The 15,644-nt window shown below is 50.5% G+C and overlaps 7 protein-coding genes across 7 annotated transcripts; 4 read left to right on the top strand and 3 right to left on the bottom strand.

Moving 5' to 3' along the window:
• Positions 1–239: 239 nt before the first annotated feature.
• On the top strand, positions 240–3,234 carry BDV14DRAFT_171887 (SulP family inorganic anion transporter). The gene is made up of 5 exons (XM_073768506.1): positions 240–379; positions 433–989; positions 1,038–1,661; positions 1,711–2,230; positions 2,279–3,234. The coding sequence occupies exons 2-5, from the start codon at positions 712–714 to the stop codon at positions 2,981–2,983; spliced, it is 2,127 nt and encodes a 708-aa protein (XP_073628950.1). The 5' UTR covers positions 240–379; positions 433–711; the 3' UTR covers positions 2,984–3,234.
• A 35-nt stretch (positions 3,235–3,269) lies between these two features.
• BDV14DRAFT_171886 (uncharacterized protein) lies at positions 3,270–4,906 on the bottom strand. The gene has a single exon (XM_073768505.1). The coding sequence runs from the start codon at positions 4,630–4,632 to the stop codon at positions 3,379–3,381; it is 1,254 nt and encodes a 417-aa protein (XP_073628949.1). The 5' UTR covers positions 4,633–4,906; the 3' UTR covers positions 3,270–3,378.
• BDV14DRAFT_171883 (F-box protein) lies at positions 4,900–6,571 on the bottom strand. The gene is made up of 3 exons (XM_073768504.1): positions 6,346–6,571; positions 5,785–6,300; positions 4,900–5,736 (listed from the first exon to the last, which is right to left on the bottom strand). Exons 1-3 carry the CDS (start codon positions 6,477–6,479, stop codon positions 5,091–5,093), a joined length of 1,296 nt encoding a protein of 431 aa, XP_073628948.1. The 5' UTR covers positions 6,480–6,571; the 3' UTR covers positions 4,900–5,090.
• Positions 6,572–7,055: 484 nt separating this feature from the next.
• Positions 7,056–8,041, top strand: BDV14DRAFT_171880 (oxidoreductase, short chain dehydrogenase/reductase family superfamily). The gene is made up of 2 exons (XM_073768503.1): positions 7,056–7,698; positions 7,761–8,041. The coding sequence occupies exons 1-2, from the start codon at positions 7,092–7,094 to the stop codon at positions 7,922–7,924; spliced, it is 771 nt and encodes a 256-aa protein (XP_073628947.1). The 5' UTR covers positions 7,056–7,091; the 3' UTR covers positions 7,925–8,041.
• Positions 8,042–8,711: 670 nt separating this feature from the next.
• On the bottom strand, positions 8,712–10,287 carry BDV14DRAFT_199435 (uncharacterized protein; the record flags this gene model as incomplete). Its single annotated transcript, XM_073773260.1, has 2 exons — positions 8,712–9,556; positions 9,609–10,287. 2 exons carry the CDS (start codon positions 10,285–10,287, stop codon positions 8,712–8,714), a joined length of 1,524 nt encoding a protein of 507 aa, XP_073628946.1.
• A 1,803-nt stretch (positions 10,288–12,090) lies between these two features.
• On the top strand, positions 12,091–13,659 carry BDV14DRAFT_189255 (putative MFS monocarboxylate transporter; the record flags this gene model as incomplete). The annotated part of the gene is made up of 5 exons (XM_073771170.1): positions 12,091–12,319; positions 12,369–12,464; positions 12,527–12,546; positions 12,604–12,718; positions 12,776–13,659. The coding sequence occupies 5 exons, from the start codon at positions 12,091–12,093 to the stop codon at positions 13,657–13,659; spliced, it is 1,344 nt and encodes a 447-aa protein (XP_073628945.1).
• An 814-nt stretch (positions 13,660–14,473) lies between these two features.
• On the top strand, positions 14,474–15,352 carry BDV14DRAFT_199432 (thioesterase domain-containing protein; the record flags this gene model as incomplete). Its single annotated transcript, XM_073773259.1, has 1 exon — positions 14,474–15,352. One exon carries the CDS (start codon positions 14,474–14,476, stop codon positions 15,350–15,352), a length of 879 nt encoding a protein of 292 aa, XP_073628944.1.
• Between the last annotated feature and the right edge of the window lie 292 nt (positions 15,353–15,644).

The following is a 15,644-nucleotide window of genomic DNA, read 5'->3' as shown; positions in this document are numbered from 1 at the left end:
AAAGCTCCGAGGCTTATCAGCGCTTGTATAGAATTCGCGGAGGAAGAGTTGGGGAGAGGGAGAGCGGCGTTGATGAATGACCTTGAGAGCAGCACAATTCCTTCAAATCGCTTTGTGGCGGCTCAAAAGAGTCAAAACCCACTTTGGGCTACGATCACGTGGCTGCGATAGATGCTCACCGCCCCGGCAGTATGGACCCCCGTTATCAGGGAATCAGGAATCACCTTGACGACTCCAACCGGTATCAAGTCTCCCTCTTGACGCTTGGACCGCCTGAAAATCTTTCTCCTGGAGAAGTATCGGGCTGGTATCTTCTACTTACACTTATCCACACAATCTGGGTATTGTCGTTTCCTGTCACCACCACGTGCAATGCATTGTAAGTCCAGCCTTATCGCATACTGTAGTGACCTCGCTAACTGAGCGGTGTAGTGGTAGGGTATCGTCGACGTCGGTTCATCTTTATTTCATAGTCTTATTGTGATTTGAGTACTTCAACAACTCTCATACCGAATCGGCCCGATTCCCTGGAGCATAGTCTTTATCCATTTGTGGTGCCTGCATGAGGCTTCACTCCCACCGCTCTTTACGAGAATAGCTCCGGCTCGGACAACCTCGGTGGATCAAAACAAACAATTTAGATAGGGACTCTTGTGTCTTTAGCCGGCCAATCCACAGACCCGAAACTCACTTAGCAGCCTTGCCAACATCATGAGTGACAATGATTCGGCGGGAGGGACTCCCTCAAAAGTCAACTTTCGAACTCCCCTGCTGAGATCATACGAGCGTGAAGATCCTCAGTGCGGCATGGGCGAATCCTGCGATCATGGAACATTCACTCCTCGAGTGGAGTCCGACGAGCCTGAATGGCGCAGGGTAGGGAACCTCAGCCGCCCGTCCACCAGCGCCGCAACCAGCATACAGGGCCCGGATAACATGCCCCCAGCTGAGAGCTCAGCACGGCTACCCGTAAAGCATAGTAGATCACTGTAGGTTCAGTTTTCAGTGCCCAGCAGTAGTAGACTAATGTTTGCCAGGTATATCTCGTATTACATTCCGTTCTTCAACTGGATCTCACAGTATAAGCTATCCTACCTCCGAGGGGATTTTAGCGCTGCGTTGACGGTTGCCTCGATTTACATCCCAATGGGTCTATCCTTGTCGAATATTGCCCACGCGCCTCCAATCAACGGTCTCTATTCTTTCGTTCTTCAGCCATTCATATACGCCATTTTGGGAAGCTCTCCGTTACTGGTTCTTGGGCCGGAAGCAGCTGGATCATTGTTGACGGGAACCATTGTCAAGGCAAGCATGAACCCAGGATCAGGCGATGAAGACTATGCCGCCAATGCTATAGTCGTTGGTGTAGCTACCGCGCTTGCAGGTGCTATGATTTTGATTGCTGGTATCTTTCGCTTGGGCTTCTTGGACAATGTCCTTAGCCGTCCGTTTCTGCGAGGATTCATCACTGCCATTGGGTTTGTCATTTTCGTGGACCAGTTTATTCCCGAGCTTGGATTGGCAGGCGAGGCTAAGGATGCTGGAGTGACTCACGGTAGCACCGTGGATAAAATGGTTTTTATCGTCAAGAACATTGGTCACTCTCATAGCTTGACGGCAGCTGTCGCTTTCACAAGTTTTGCGATTATCATGATGTTCCGGTATGTATCATGCAAGTAAGAAGTACCGCAATAACTAATTGGCGTTAAGGACTCTCAAGAAACTGCTTCAGCCCAAATATCCACAAGTCATATACTTCCCCGATCGAGTCCTCGTTGTCGTCTTCTCAGCCGTACTGACGCAGCAGCTCGGCTGGTATGAACATGGACTGGAGATTCTTGGACCGACAAAAAATTCCGGCAACGGCGTGTTCAACTTCGAATGGCCATTCCAGGTCAAGCACGCAGACCAAATCCGAACAGCCCTGAGTACATCATTCATCATCGCGCTTCTCGGATTTTTCGAGTCGTCTGTTGCCGCTAAAGGTCTTACCGGTGTCGCAAGCAAAGGTGTGCAAGGGATCCAAGTCAGTCCGAATAGAGAGATGGTGGCGCTGGGCTTTGCGAACGTTGTCGGTGGTTGCTTCATGGGTCTACCTGCGTTTGGCGGGTATGCCCGAAGCAAAGTCAATGCCTCGACTGGTGCTTGTTCTCCGATGAGCAATATCTTTCTGAGCGCAATTACAGTAGTATGCATCATGGTCTTGCTGCCCTACCTCTACTATCTTCCGGTAAGCCGCCCAACATCCATCTCAGGCCCCTTTACTAAATGTCTGCAGAAAGCCGTCCTCTCCTCCATGATCTCGGTAGTCGCTTACTCCCTAATCGAAGAAGTCCCCCACGACGTAATCTTCTTCGTCCGACTCCGCGGCTGGTCTGAGCTAGCACTAATGCTCCTAATCTTCATCTCAACAATCTTCTACTCGCTCGAACTCGGTATCGCGCTAGGAATGGGCCTCTCAGTCCTAATCCTCATCCGGCACAGCACAAAACCACGCATCCAGATTCTCGGCAAAGTAGCCGGCAGCGACCGCTTCGACAACGCAGAACTCCACCCCGAGAACGTTGAATCCGTCGAGGGCGCCCTGATCGTTAAAATCCCGGAACCTCTGACCTTTGCGAATACTGGCGATTTGAAGAATCGACTTAGACGGTTGGAAATGTATGGTACGAATCGCGCGCACCCGTCTATGCCGAGGATTCGACCGCCTGAGCATAATCAGAATGTCATCTTTGATGTCCATGGTGTTACGAGCATTGATGGCTCGGGGACGCAGGTTCTCTGTGAGATTGTGGATGGGTATGCGGCGAACGGTGCAAGGGTATTCTTTTGCCGTGTGCCTAATCGCGGTGTTTATCGGATGTTTGAACGGAGTGGGATTGTTGAGCGGTGCGGTGGGGTGAGTCACTTTGTGGGACATGTTGATGAGGCGCTTAAGTTGGCGGATTCGGAGACGAGGACGTTGAGTGCGTTGAGTGTCTAAAACTTGAAGACCCGGTGGAAGAAGGGAAAGGATTCAAGGTGGCCGCCTTGTTTGGGGCCTTGAGACTTGACCGGGGATCGTGACTGGACTGGATGGGTTGTATATTGTGCTCTTTGACGCCGCATGAGAATGCTTACTGTACACGACTAACGACTTGCACATACTAACGATCGACCATTGTCAAAACTAAATGTTGTTTAGGATAGTTATCAAATAGATTAGTTACGTTTCGCTACGAATGATAAACCTACTTATATATTACCGTCTACTGTCTTGTAGAGTGCGCCAGCGGAGAAAAGATATATATACCGCGGAAGGGACAAGTAGCTTATCTCCCAATTTCAATAACCCTGGTATCTAAATATTGAAGCCATACCCAAGCACAAGAAACAAAATCACTCTTCCTCCGCTTCATCTCTAAACACACCAACGCCCGCAGCCCGCTCTAAAACACCCCTAAGCAACGCCTCACCACCCCTCAACGCACCCTTATTCCTCCTACCATCCCCGTCCGCATCCGTATCAATATCCTTAGCAACAATCTTCAGTCTCCCCTCAGATGTAACCACGAACCCCGCGCAGGCGATTTTCGTAAGCCTCACGTATCCCCCAACTAACGACGCATCATCTCCCTTTCCAGAATCTGAAGGGTCTGACGTAGATGCCCCAGGGAGAGGAAGACCAAGTTCCATAGCGAGATGGTTTCGGACGTATTCCGATAACCCCCGTAACACAGAATCGAACCCAGAACGAGAGGATGGGGTATTAGAGCTGGTTAGGAAAGCACCAAACGTCTCCCTCGGCACCCCCAAATTCAACGCCTTGAGACTAGGCGCTATAGGCGGTGCGAAGGAAAGCGTTAGGCTTAGTTCGCGGATTATATCCTGTACCTGTACCGCTTCTCCTTCTCCGTCTCTGGTCTGAGTCGAGGAAGAAGAGGATTGCAAAGCCGCAACGTAGCTTTCAAGTAGCGAAGCAAGACCAGCAGAAGATATCCGTAATGGCGAGATGTAAGTATCGAAATTACTCGAGAGAAACGAAATAAGATTTTCCCTTAGTGGTTTGGGCAGCCGCGTTAGGAGGAGGGGAAGATTTGTTGATGTCTTTGAGTTCGGATTCGGATTGCCTGATGATGACGAGGATTTCAGGGATGGTCGGCCTCTTTTGCGCTTCTGCGGTACTTGAGACTGATTTTGCGTCTCTGTTTTTGATCCTGATTGCGAGGTCGCGTCTGAGGGGAGAGAAAGCAACGCCGCGCGATACGTGCTATTCTCGTATGCCAGTGTAATGAGTAACCCAGCAGGCTCCTTCCCCTCAGCACCCCCTTCTTCATCCACGATTCCATCCGAACCAACGAAATCAAGACTCGAGATCCCCTCCCACGTACAATTCTGTAATGCACCTAGCGCAGATAATCCACCTGCACTCGACGGCTCATCCTCCCCGCCGCCGGGGGCAGCGCGCCACCCCGCCGCGTCGGCGAGGGAGTTTGTGAGGTGGTCTCTTAGCCGGGTAGCATGGAGATTTAGCGCGGTGGTATCTTGCAGAAGAGAGGAAGATTTGAGTTCAATATTTGCGTGGTGAAGTGGTGAGAGGCGGTGGCATGTCCATGATGTATTGAGTAGCCCTATCTTGGTGGGTGTTGCCATGTTGTGCTTGGCTTGTATGGTGGTCGTGGTCGTGATATGGGTTATAGAGATTTGGCTTTAGAGGAGCTCCAAGTGAAGATCACATGTCTGAGATAAGAGCTTGATACCGCCGCCTTATTTTTAGGTCCCAATTGTTCGTTTATTGCATTTATGATATGTTCTTGTTGAGCCTTGGTTGATGTTGTTCATGGGACGCGACGGAGACAAACTGAACAAACACAGATACTGTACAGTCTATCACGTGACAAGTATCACATGCCATAATGCCACTGTAGGGTTTAGGGCTGTCTGGTTGGAAACCTTCAAAGATCTAGATGATTTATATATAGACTAGAGGATGCTAAGGTAATGAACCCAAAAGAGAAATGTATAGACAATTCGCTCGCTCAATGCATATATAACGCGCCAACCGAAAACCAAACCTGTAATTCAACGCCTGTCCAATCAAACAGAACCACTCAACGAAGTCTATGCGGCGTCCTCCACCCATCCGCCGACCCCTGCTCACAATCAGGACACCCAAACATAAAAGGTACACCCTCATGCAACATGACTCGTTCACGTCTATGCCCCAACGCTCGTCTAGACGCAATCTCCGCCATCGCAACATCGAACCAAACATCCTGGACGGAGCGGTGCAGATGGACGTTCGGCGCGCTCTCAAACACGCGCGAATTCATCTCGTCGTTCTCGGTCATTGTAAGGTCGTTGTTGAAGTTGTACATGAAGTCTTTCCGCTGCATCCGCTGGCTTCCGCCGTCGCCAATTTCAGCGGAGAAGTATTCGACAATTCGTTGGAAGGGCGAGACGCTAAGCAATGAGCCGATCCAGCTGTCGTCTGAGATTGCTGTTTCGTCTGGAGGCATGGTTTCTCGTAGGGAGAAGACCAGGAAGCGCATGCAGTGATGGGTGGATATAAGTGTTGAGGTGTCTGTGAATGGCGGCGCTTGCATGATCATCTTTTGTAGGTCCTGGTACATGCGTTTGCGGATGTGCGGGGGTAACGGTACGGGTAGTCGGCCAGTCTCGTAGTCGCGTAGGAGAACGTTGGTCTGCTCGCGTCGAGCGTCGGCATATGACTCGAGGAAATAGAGAGTATAGTACCTAGGATCATTAGCTTCTGAACATTCGCGGTTGAGAAGGTGAACATACATGAGTGGTGAAAGATAAGACCACATCCTAGCCACAGCCTTTCTCATGAACGCAGCCTTCTCAGCCCGAGAAGGAAAATTGGCCTTCATAAACTCTTGCTCGCAATGTACAAATCGGTCCACGATCCGGTCCGCAAGGTAATAGCACAGCCTCGAACATAGCTTCTGCCGGCGGCGGAGACTCTGCAAGTAGCGGTATGTATAGAGAAACCCACCCCTTGCGCTCATGGTCGGCGGGAACAGGTCCGACAAAAGTACCACATCGTCCTCGGGTTTCCAGGTATACGTTCGCTGGGTGTCAATCGGCGAAGGAAGGGTTCCATGGCGGCGCTGGCGGAGGTATTGCCGTGCGATAGAGTGTTCTTGTGTACTAAGGATCTCATTGAATGCCTTGCAGACTAGTTTCAGTGTCCGGAAGTCGATGACTCCACAGTGGGCGAATATCGTGATCTGGATTTCGACGGGGAGGAGGTCCCATGGTGAGGAGGTGGGGATGGGATTGGTAGCCTTGGCGACTCTATATTCTATTAGTCAGGTTCAAAAGCTCAAATTGTGGACATACACAGATAAAGAAGAAGACGAAGGGAACACCCTGTGCCTAAAGGAAGCGCGCTTGTCGGCGTCGGACTGCCTGCGCAGACTGGCAGCGCGGGCACGTTTTACTTGAGAGGACAGCAGGTGCAGAAGAGAGCTCATCCTCGAGTGTAAGCAGACATGTGGAACGGCCCAGTCGCACAGCACTGGGAAGAAGAGAAAGATGCAACAGGGAGTTAAGAAGAAGAGAAATGGCAGGCTGGGAATGGATTCGTCGGCGGTTCATAATCCTGTTTTCGTCATGCCCCCTTCTGCCGGGTGAGACCGCCTTGACTTGTGACCAGATCAATCGATCGGCAATGACAAGAATAACAATCAATGGCTGTTCCCGGCCTGTTTCATCTTGTTCCGCGGCCAACCAGAGAAGGAATGCAGTTCGATCGATCTTGTGGCTGTTTGACATCTACGCCATGACCCGGGTCTGCAGGTGGCTTATGGCAGACAACAGATGCATTGACAAACTAAAACGATTGTGAAGAAAATATATCTAGGATATTTTTAAAGATAAAGTTTGATAGAGGCGATTGTCCCACGGATTCCCCGGACATGGCGTTATTGCTCCATACTCTACAGAATGTTGTATTCTGAGCATCAATCACGAAGCCTTACGTCATCGCCATCAACACTTGCGTCAATGCTCCTTTATATAGATACTCTCCCCCTCAATTCCACCATCCAACATATTATTATTTCTACATCAACACATAAACCAAAATGACAAGCAACATTCTCATCGTCGGCGCAACCCGCGGCTTGGGCGCATCCCTGCGCACCCTCTACGCCTCAAAACCCTCAACACACGTCTTTGCAACAACACGCTCAGAAAAGGAACCTGACTCTTCCCAATCAAACACCACCTGGATCCCAAATATCGACCTCACAAACCCCAACGTCGGAACCAACCTAACTTCCCAACTCCCATCTTCCACAAAACTCTCATCCTTAATAATAACAGCAGGCTTCTTCGGCCTCGAATCCTTCGACGATCCATCCTGGAATAAGCAAGTTCAGATGTACACAACCTCCGCAATCGCACCAGTCTTTGTTGTACAGACTCTTGTTAAATCCGGGTTTCTGGAAAAAGGAAGCAAAGTTATCCTCGTTAGCAGCGAGAGCGGGAGTATCACGCTGCGGCACGAGAGCGAAGGAGGCGGGAACTACGGGCACCACGCTAGCAAGACGGCGCTGAATATGGTGGGGAAACTGTTGAGTTTGGACGTTAAGGAGAAAGGGATTGCTGTGGGTTTGGTACATCCCGGGTTCATGAGGACTGAGATGACCAAGGGTGTGGGGTTTGATAAATTTTGGGATGATGGGGGTGGTGAGTTTTCTACCACCTATTACCTTGGGATATTTTGAATAGTTTTGCTGACTTGGTTCTAGCTGTTACGCCCGATGAAGCGGCTAAGTCTCTCGCGGCATTCGTCGAGGACTTTGATATTAGCAAGACTGGAGAGTATTGGGCGCCTAGAGGACCGGGGGACATTGGCACCGCAGAGCCAGTTCTGGGAAAGAACCTGCCGACCCCTTTGCAACTACCCTGGTGATTGTCTCATGACACCCATGATATGACTGTTATGACATGATGAAAGTTTCCCAAAAATTAATACCTACCTATTAAGTTAAATTACACCTTGAAGCAAAATGATAATGAGACTTACCGGAAAGTACGAAGTTCAGAGTCATAACTCCGTAGATAGACGGAGAAGTAATAAATACTGATATTGAATTGGTCACCCGAGAATACGTGATCTCCTCTGACGGAATTAATTCCCAGCCTTACCTAGAAGGAAGGAGCGACTCCCTCACGTGCAGCTGCCCTCCTTCGCACCTTCCTTGTATACAGGGTCCTGTGTGCGGAAGGCACGACCTATCATCCAAATAAGGAAGGCGTGATTGTTTGCCTGGGTCCCGGCCCGACCATCGCACTTTCCTCGTCTGTCCAGGCAGTTATGATTTGGCCAGGAAGGTACGACAGTCATTGAACTTTAAGCAGGAAGGAACCTTCCCCGGGCCCCCGCGGCCCGGCCTGGCAGTGGCGGTTGGAATGGAGCTGGAGAACACCAAGGGCATTAGTAGAAGGATCTAAGTTAGCAGTCGGGTTTACGCATTCTTGTGTAGAGTCCCTGTTTTGGTTGTTAAATTGGGCTACTTAAATGGAGACTGATTGTTCAATTGGTATAGTTTGGAACCTTTACAATTTTCGGTAGGGTTAAATGGGCCAGTCGTGGTAGATAGTCGCATCTCTAGCTATTTTGGATCATTATTGGGTGCCTTGCGCCAGACACAGAGCGTGAGAACACCCGGAGGCGCGAATGATAGGGGAATACTTCTTTACCCCCTCGACTCAGGAGCCAGAGGGAATTGGGAGCAAATGCCCAACTCGTAGTCACTCCACCCATCCAACGGTACGATGAACTGAGCCTGCTTTTGTGACTCCACCTGCAGGCCACCGTACCCGCCCAAGCAGGCAATATCAGTGTCTAGGGTGATGGCTTCCAGCGTATGCAGAATACTCTCGGAACGCTTCGTCTGCATGATGATCTCACTCTTTGCCGTCCGGCGCATTTGTATCAAGAGTTCAAGTAGGTTGGCGCTGTTCACCGTGAGAAGAGTTTGCTCGGCTCCCCAGCCAAGCACCTGGCGCGAATTGATGTACCGCATTGCTCGAACGCAGGTCCCCAGGCCCAAGGCAAAGATCTCGGCAGCGGTAGAGTAGCACCCGGAGGACTCGGTCTTGAGGAAAGGGTTGTTCCCTGTGAAAGAGATGATGACTCTCAAAGGGGAGGAGGCATGCGTGAGGAAATTGCCCAGAACATCCTCGGTTAGCGTCCAGTCCTCGCAGGTGCCGTTGGGGAAGAGCATGTAGACCATAATGCTTAAATAGGTGACTTTGACGACTGCTTCGAGGGAACAGCTGGGGGTTGCTTCTTGCATGACACTCAATGCGCCCTGGAGGCATAGTCGGATCTTACTGCACAGTGATTCCTTGTCTAGCCCGTTCGTAACCAGATCGCGTAATTGATATAGATGCCGGGTTTGAGCGGGGATGCTTTCATCTGGCGCTGTGGTGTTGCGGTACCAGTCCGCGAGGATGCATATATGGCTAAAGGTCGCTGTGAGCTGGCTAAGCGGCCAAAGGAGCCGGGCTACTCCTCCCTGTTCCCGGATGGTGGATACTATGTGGATGTAAGTTCGCAGTTGGGTTCAAAGATACAAGTACTCTCTTACTATGACCGGACGCAACGTCCAAAACGGTCAGGCGAGATGAAATCACGTCGACCGAGGGAAAGCAGGCGGGGATATCTGGCAGGCTTTGGACCTGAGACTGGCCATTCTCCATTTGCATCGGCATCCACAGCTGGAGTGAGGATGCGACCGATTCTATATTCTGCAGAACCTCATGCTCCACATCGATAATCTGAAAACCGTTGATCTGACTGCGGTAGACAGCAACATTTGGTGTTGGAGAGAGGCTGTTGCGTAAATTGTTAATGATCTGGGCTGCCAGTCTGGTACAGCTCAGGGCTCGGCGAGCTTGGAAGTGGTGCAAATAGTGCCAGCCCAGAAACAATAGAGTCTGGGCCGTGCTAATGTTCCCGCTATTGACAGCCAGGCCAGCGATCTGGGATATGGACCATTCAGACAGTGTCGTGCTTTCCACTAGAAGAGATGGACGATTAGATTGAAAAACATGGTTGATCAACGTAGTCATTGCCTCGGCGAGGAGGATGGCGAGTAGTGCCCGGTCATGAACCCCATCGCTTATGCTTTGCAACAAAAGGTTTTTGGAGATGATGACGGAGAAAGGGTGAACGGAGAACCAGATGCCGATGAGTTGCATCATTCGATTCGAGTCAATGAAGTCTAACGGATTGTTTGTGCAGGTCCCAATATCGCGATTGAACATGGTTTCAGTGATGTCCCGTGCCAAACAAGTCGCTTAAAACTTTGCTTGTTGTTCCTCCGGATAGCAACCAAGATGACCAATTCGAAGTAACAACATCTCCAGCATATCTGGTGCTATTGAAGACAAGGACATCTCAGGGGGCTGTAACCCTGGTGGCTTGGCCACTAATTGAACTATTGGCCTAGCTTTCAAGTCCTGGTGGAAGATCGTATCCAGCTCACTACCAATAGTGGGATACGTCAGTCCCAATGGCTGATTGCAGATGGCCTGGCGTATATCCACGTCTCGGCTGGGGCATCTCGCTTGGGAAACAGAGTTTTTCCGGCGGCCACGCAGATGCTCTGCATCGTAAACACACACTTTGCCTTTTTGTCGACACATCTCACAGATACTCTGACCGGAACAGCGGACCTTGCGCGCGCGACAGTACTGACAGCTGTGTCTCATAGGGGTGGACGGAGACTTTGATGGGGACGCCATGGTCGAGCCCCGTGGAACTTACAGCAATGTCCAGTCAACCTCCCACATTAGTTACCAGCGTCGTAGATAAGTGGTTAAATATTGGATGCCTTCTGCGGCTTATTGCTCCCCAAGGCGTCCCGCCGGGCCGCTAGAGGGACCGTACGGTCCTACCCGGCGCTAGCCACAGTTTTATTACTCCATCGCCTATGGTTCGCCGCAATAATTGCATGGCATTGGCAATCCGTCTGTAGAGCTCTTGCACCATTGCCAAAAGATAAGAGACGACGTAAACTCAACCTTGCGAGCGTCGCACTAAGAGGGTCGCGAAGGAATGGGCGGCGTTTTCAAGGCTGAATCCTTCCACGGATGAAATTTCAGCCCAGTGGGATCAACGTCTCACTGCATTGTGATAGAAATTTTGACTGGTCTCTTCAATCTTAGTACAGTATGTGCTTCAGGGAAACTCGACGTGCTTTGCCCTAAGGATGGCCGATGGTCCAGGATTGAGTTCGCCCAGGATGTAGAACCCTGCTTCCTATCGCCACGTAATCCAGAGGGCAAAACATGCGGCATCCCCTACCCCTGCCCTGTCATGCACTTTTGTCCATATTGGCAATCTTTGCGCGGTGGGTCTCATGAGTCATTTGATCACACCTTATCTATGCCACCAGATGGCTGGTTTGCTTGCTTCACTTAAGCTTTGCGCGGCAGACTTAACGATCCCTGCAATTCTCGGTGAACCTCCGAGTTGAAAAGCAAATATGGCGCTTTGTTTCCGGGTTGCCGTTTCGAGCGGTTCCGAGAGGAGCATCGGGGAACTCCGTGGTTCCCACTTCAGATTGAGAACCCGATCTCCCGAAGCCAACTGTGTCAGAGATATTGGTGTACCTGCATGCATCCCAAAAGGTGTACCCATGAGGCTGAAGGTGGGACCGCAAAAACAACATTTCCTAGGCCACGGTCAAAATCATTGGCCCATTCTTGCTGAGATTGCGATCAAGGTACTAATCTATTGCATTGCCCTATGTGGCTTCCACATTTCATACTAGCCCATACGAGAATAATGCAAAAAATAAACACAAAGAGGGTGTGTTAACTGCCCCGGAGGCGATTTCCTCCGCCTTGCAGACATGTCCGACTGACCAGCTGACAAATGAGCCCAAAGGGAAGTTGCTGAGAAATCAAAGTCAAACGAACATCTTCGAGTAAGCTAGTGCTGCTGCTGTGGATTACTTTGTATGTATACATGGCATGTCTGTATATATGACGTTCTAATGCGAAGCCTTCATCTGCGTGGAATCAATGGCAATTCTTTTAGCATTCGTTAACAAACTCTTCATCATGAATCTGTTCAAAGCTACCAGCAACGCTGGCCAAGCCGTCTCTGACGAGCAACGAAGCGTTGAGGAGCCCCGTCGTACTGGTGTTGCAACGCCAAATAATGGTTACGAGTCGCCTGATAAGAAACCGATAAACGACGCCTCCAACTTCCCTGATGGAGGAGCCAAGGCATGGCTCAATGTCGTCGGGGGATGGTGTATCTTCTTTTCCATGTTTGGGTGGGCAAATGGTAAATATCCAGGGCTGTTTGGTAGACACAGTGATGCTAACTTATGTAGCGTTTGGCGTGTTCCAAGATTACTACCAGGAGCATCAACTCAAGGACTATTCCGCTTTTCAGATCTCTTGGATCTCGTACGATGCCTTGCATGCTTGTTACTGGAATATTCGCTGACCCATGGATACAGCTCTATTTAGACATTCATTCTGTTTGGAGGGGGTATTGTGGCCGGAAAAGTGAGTGGTTGGATCTGTCACCAGCATCTGGAATACATCGAGTTTAAACAAAATTAGTTGTATGACAATTATGGCCCCACAATGCTTGTCTACTCGGGAGTTTTCCTACATCTCTTTGGTATGATGATGTGCAGCATCTCTACTAAGTATTACCAGTTCATCCTGTCCCAGGGTATTCTCCCCTCTCTGTGCACTGCGAATCAAGCAATCGAAGGCTAATAGCGCTTAGGTGTATGTACCTCCATCGGAGACGCAGCACTGTTTACCGCGTCTCTCAGTACCGCAAGTACATGGTTCCATAAAAAACGCGCCTTTGCATTCGGAGTCCTGCTCACAGGGACAAGCATCGGCGGTGTCGTCATGCCAATCTGCCTGACACACTTGCTCAATTCATCTCTGGGATTTGGCTGGGCCATTCGCATTTGCACCTTTATCAATCTCGCGCTGCTAATTATTGCTCTGCCAACCGTGACATCGCGTCTGCCGCCAACCCCAAAGCCCGTGTCGGTCATGGACCACATCCGCCCATTGAAAGAGACACCCTTTCTCATGCTCAGTGGTGGCTGCGCACTCTTCTACCTGGGGATGTACCTACCCTTCAACTACATTATTGTCCAAGCCGAATACGAAGGCATGTCTGCCACGCTGGCGAGTTACCTCATCCCGATCCTCAACGGCGCCAGTCTGTTCGGGCGAATTATCCCTGGTAAAGCAGCCGACATGGTAGGCAGACTGAACACAATGATAGCGATGTGTGCCTTTGCCGGTATAATTGTGCTAGCGCTGTGGCTCCCCGGCACAGCCAACGCGCCCATCATTGTCTTTTCAGCGCTGTATGGATTTGCGTCGGGCGCATTCATCTCACTGATTCCGCCGCTGACGGCGCAGATTAGTGATATTCGGGAGATTGGAGTGCGTTCGGGCACGCTCTGGTTGATCGTTGGTATTGCGGCGCTGGTGGCTAGTCCGATTGGTGGTGCTCTTGAGGCGCGAGCAGGGGGTGCGTTTGGGGGACTGCAGGTCTTTGCAGGGGTGGCTATGCTGATCGGGACGGGGCTTTTTGTTGTTGGGCGGTGGTCCCTCGTCGGGTGGGAGTTCTTTGCAAAGGTGTGATTTTGTCCAGGGGGCATCATGCATGGTAAGGGCTCCGGGGTCCGCCTCGTTGGGTCCATACAGTAGGGTGTCGGATAATTTCGGGATAGCTTCTTCGGCTTGAAATGAAAGATTGAATTAGATCAACATATGAACCCAATATCTGAAGAGTAAAAATAGGTAAAAATAGCGGTCTGGCTGAAGGTGGTGTGATTCCGCATTGCCCAGTATTATGCGTATCATGCGGATCCTCCATGCCAGCGCCTGGTGCCGAACACCCGGGTGAAAATCCTTCTAAAGGGAGTAATTGGTCAGCCTCGGCAGGGAACGCCCAGATTATTGTGCATCACTAGCTCAGATTGACTTGTTTAGATTAGCCCTAGGTAGCGGTGATTCGGAGTCCATCCGTGCTCACTTCGGAGCAACAGCGATACATGTCCCAGGCCTAGAGCAGCATGGGAATGACTAGGCCCTTTATTAGTCAGGGATACTAACGGATGGCCGCAATATGGCACTTGCATGGGTTGCATTGAATCCTGCAGGAGCTGGACCCTGGCTTTGGTTCCATCGGTAGATAAGAGTCAGTTTAGCAGGCCCTAGTACTTGCTTATCCTTTGATTGATGTTTTCACAAATTCCTGTAGTAAAACGGAGTTTTGCAGGCATGTCTCAAAATAGAATCTCTACAGGATAGGGTCTGAATAGGAAGACGATGGTAAGCAAAATGGGGTGCAACGAGACACTCTCCCCTTCTACGCATCTCCCCTACAAGATAACATGATTTCACACACCCTCTGAAAGTCAAACCCTCCCATCTTGTCCTCCAGTATACAAACATGGACCCTGTCTTCCAAGTTCAACGGTGCCCAAAGTCGCGCCTGGCTCCTCTTTTTCTCATTCACGCCATTTCCGGCCTTGCGTTGCCATACAACTCTCTCAATACTCTCGACAGTCGCGGGAGAACCGTCTACGGAATCAGTTCCCCCATCTACGGACCTCGCCGGTATCGTCTGCCGTCTTCCATTTATGATGTCGCTCGACAGTACATTCATTTCGTTCGCAGCAAACAAGCCACAGGACCCTACTTGCTCGGCGGATGGTCATTTGGCGGCCTGGTAGCGTTGAAGATGGCCGAAATATTGAGCGCCCAGGGTGAGAAGATCCTACAGGTGATCATGATTGACACCCCAAACCCGATCTCTCGTCCACCCTGGGGCCATGAGGACCAGGAAGCGCTTGCGGTGCTCACGTATAATGCCATTGCACAGCGAGCGGGCCAGCCGGTGCTCGACGCCCAGCAGCGTACGTCATCCCATGACAATGAAGCGAGAGTCTGGAAAGCAGGTGCAAATGCAGCTGCGAAGAAGGATGAATCGGTTGCCATGTGGCAGAATATGTACAAGCATATCTACAACGTGCTGACGCTCGTGGAACGCGCCGCAGACGGCGATTTTGTTTCTGCCATGGACGAAGTCAAAGTCTCGTTTGTCAAGTGCTCAGTGTTGGAAATACCTCCCGCGGGTCTAATAAGTGAGCCGAGTAGGAAGTTCTACTTTGATCGCTACAAGGATGAGTATATGGGTTGGAACTCTGGGTGGTTCTCCGCGTGGGAGGCGTACAGTTTAGATGCTGAGCATAATAGCGTCTTTGATCCTGCTCATGTGGGTGATTTGGCCCGTATTCTGAGTGGGATTGTGGACAAGGTTGTTGAGTAGACGTTAGGGACCATAGTATTATTGACTATCAGGTTTTCAGAGTCATTCGATCCGTACAACTATTCGAGATTATCTTATTCACTACCTGTAAGGTCCGCAGCTAGTCTCGCCCGCACCACGTCTGACTAGTTCTTTAAAAGCAGGACACCACCAGAAATACCAAGTTAATTCCCCCAGCTAGTAGGTCGGGCACTGGTTTCAAGCGGATGATAGGATCGACCGCCATCACGTCCCGTCCGGGAATTTGACAAATTATTGCTGCATAATCTTGAGATGACGCAGATAACCCAAC

This window comes from Aspergillus stella-maris (genome assembly GCF_047715825.1).
Source record: "Aspergillus stella-maris strain CBS 113639 unplaced genomic scaffold BDV14scaffold_22, whole genome shotgun sequence".
Taxonomy (NCBI): Eukaryota; Fungi; Ascomycota; class Eurotiomycetes; order Eurotiales; family Aspergillaceae; genus Aspergillus; species Aspergillus stella-maris.
Note: the sequence above shows the minus strand (reverse complement) of the source record. Positions and strands in the feature narration are given on the sequence as shown.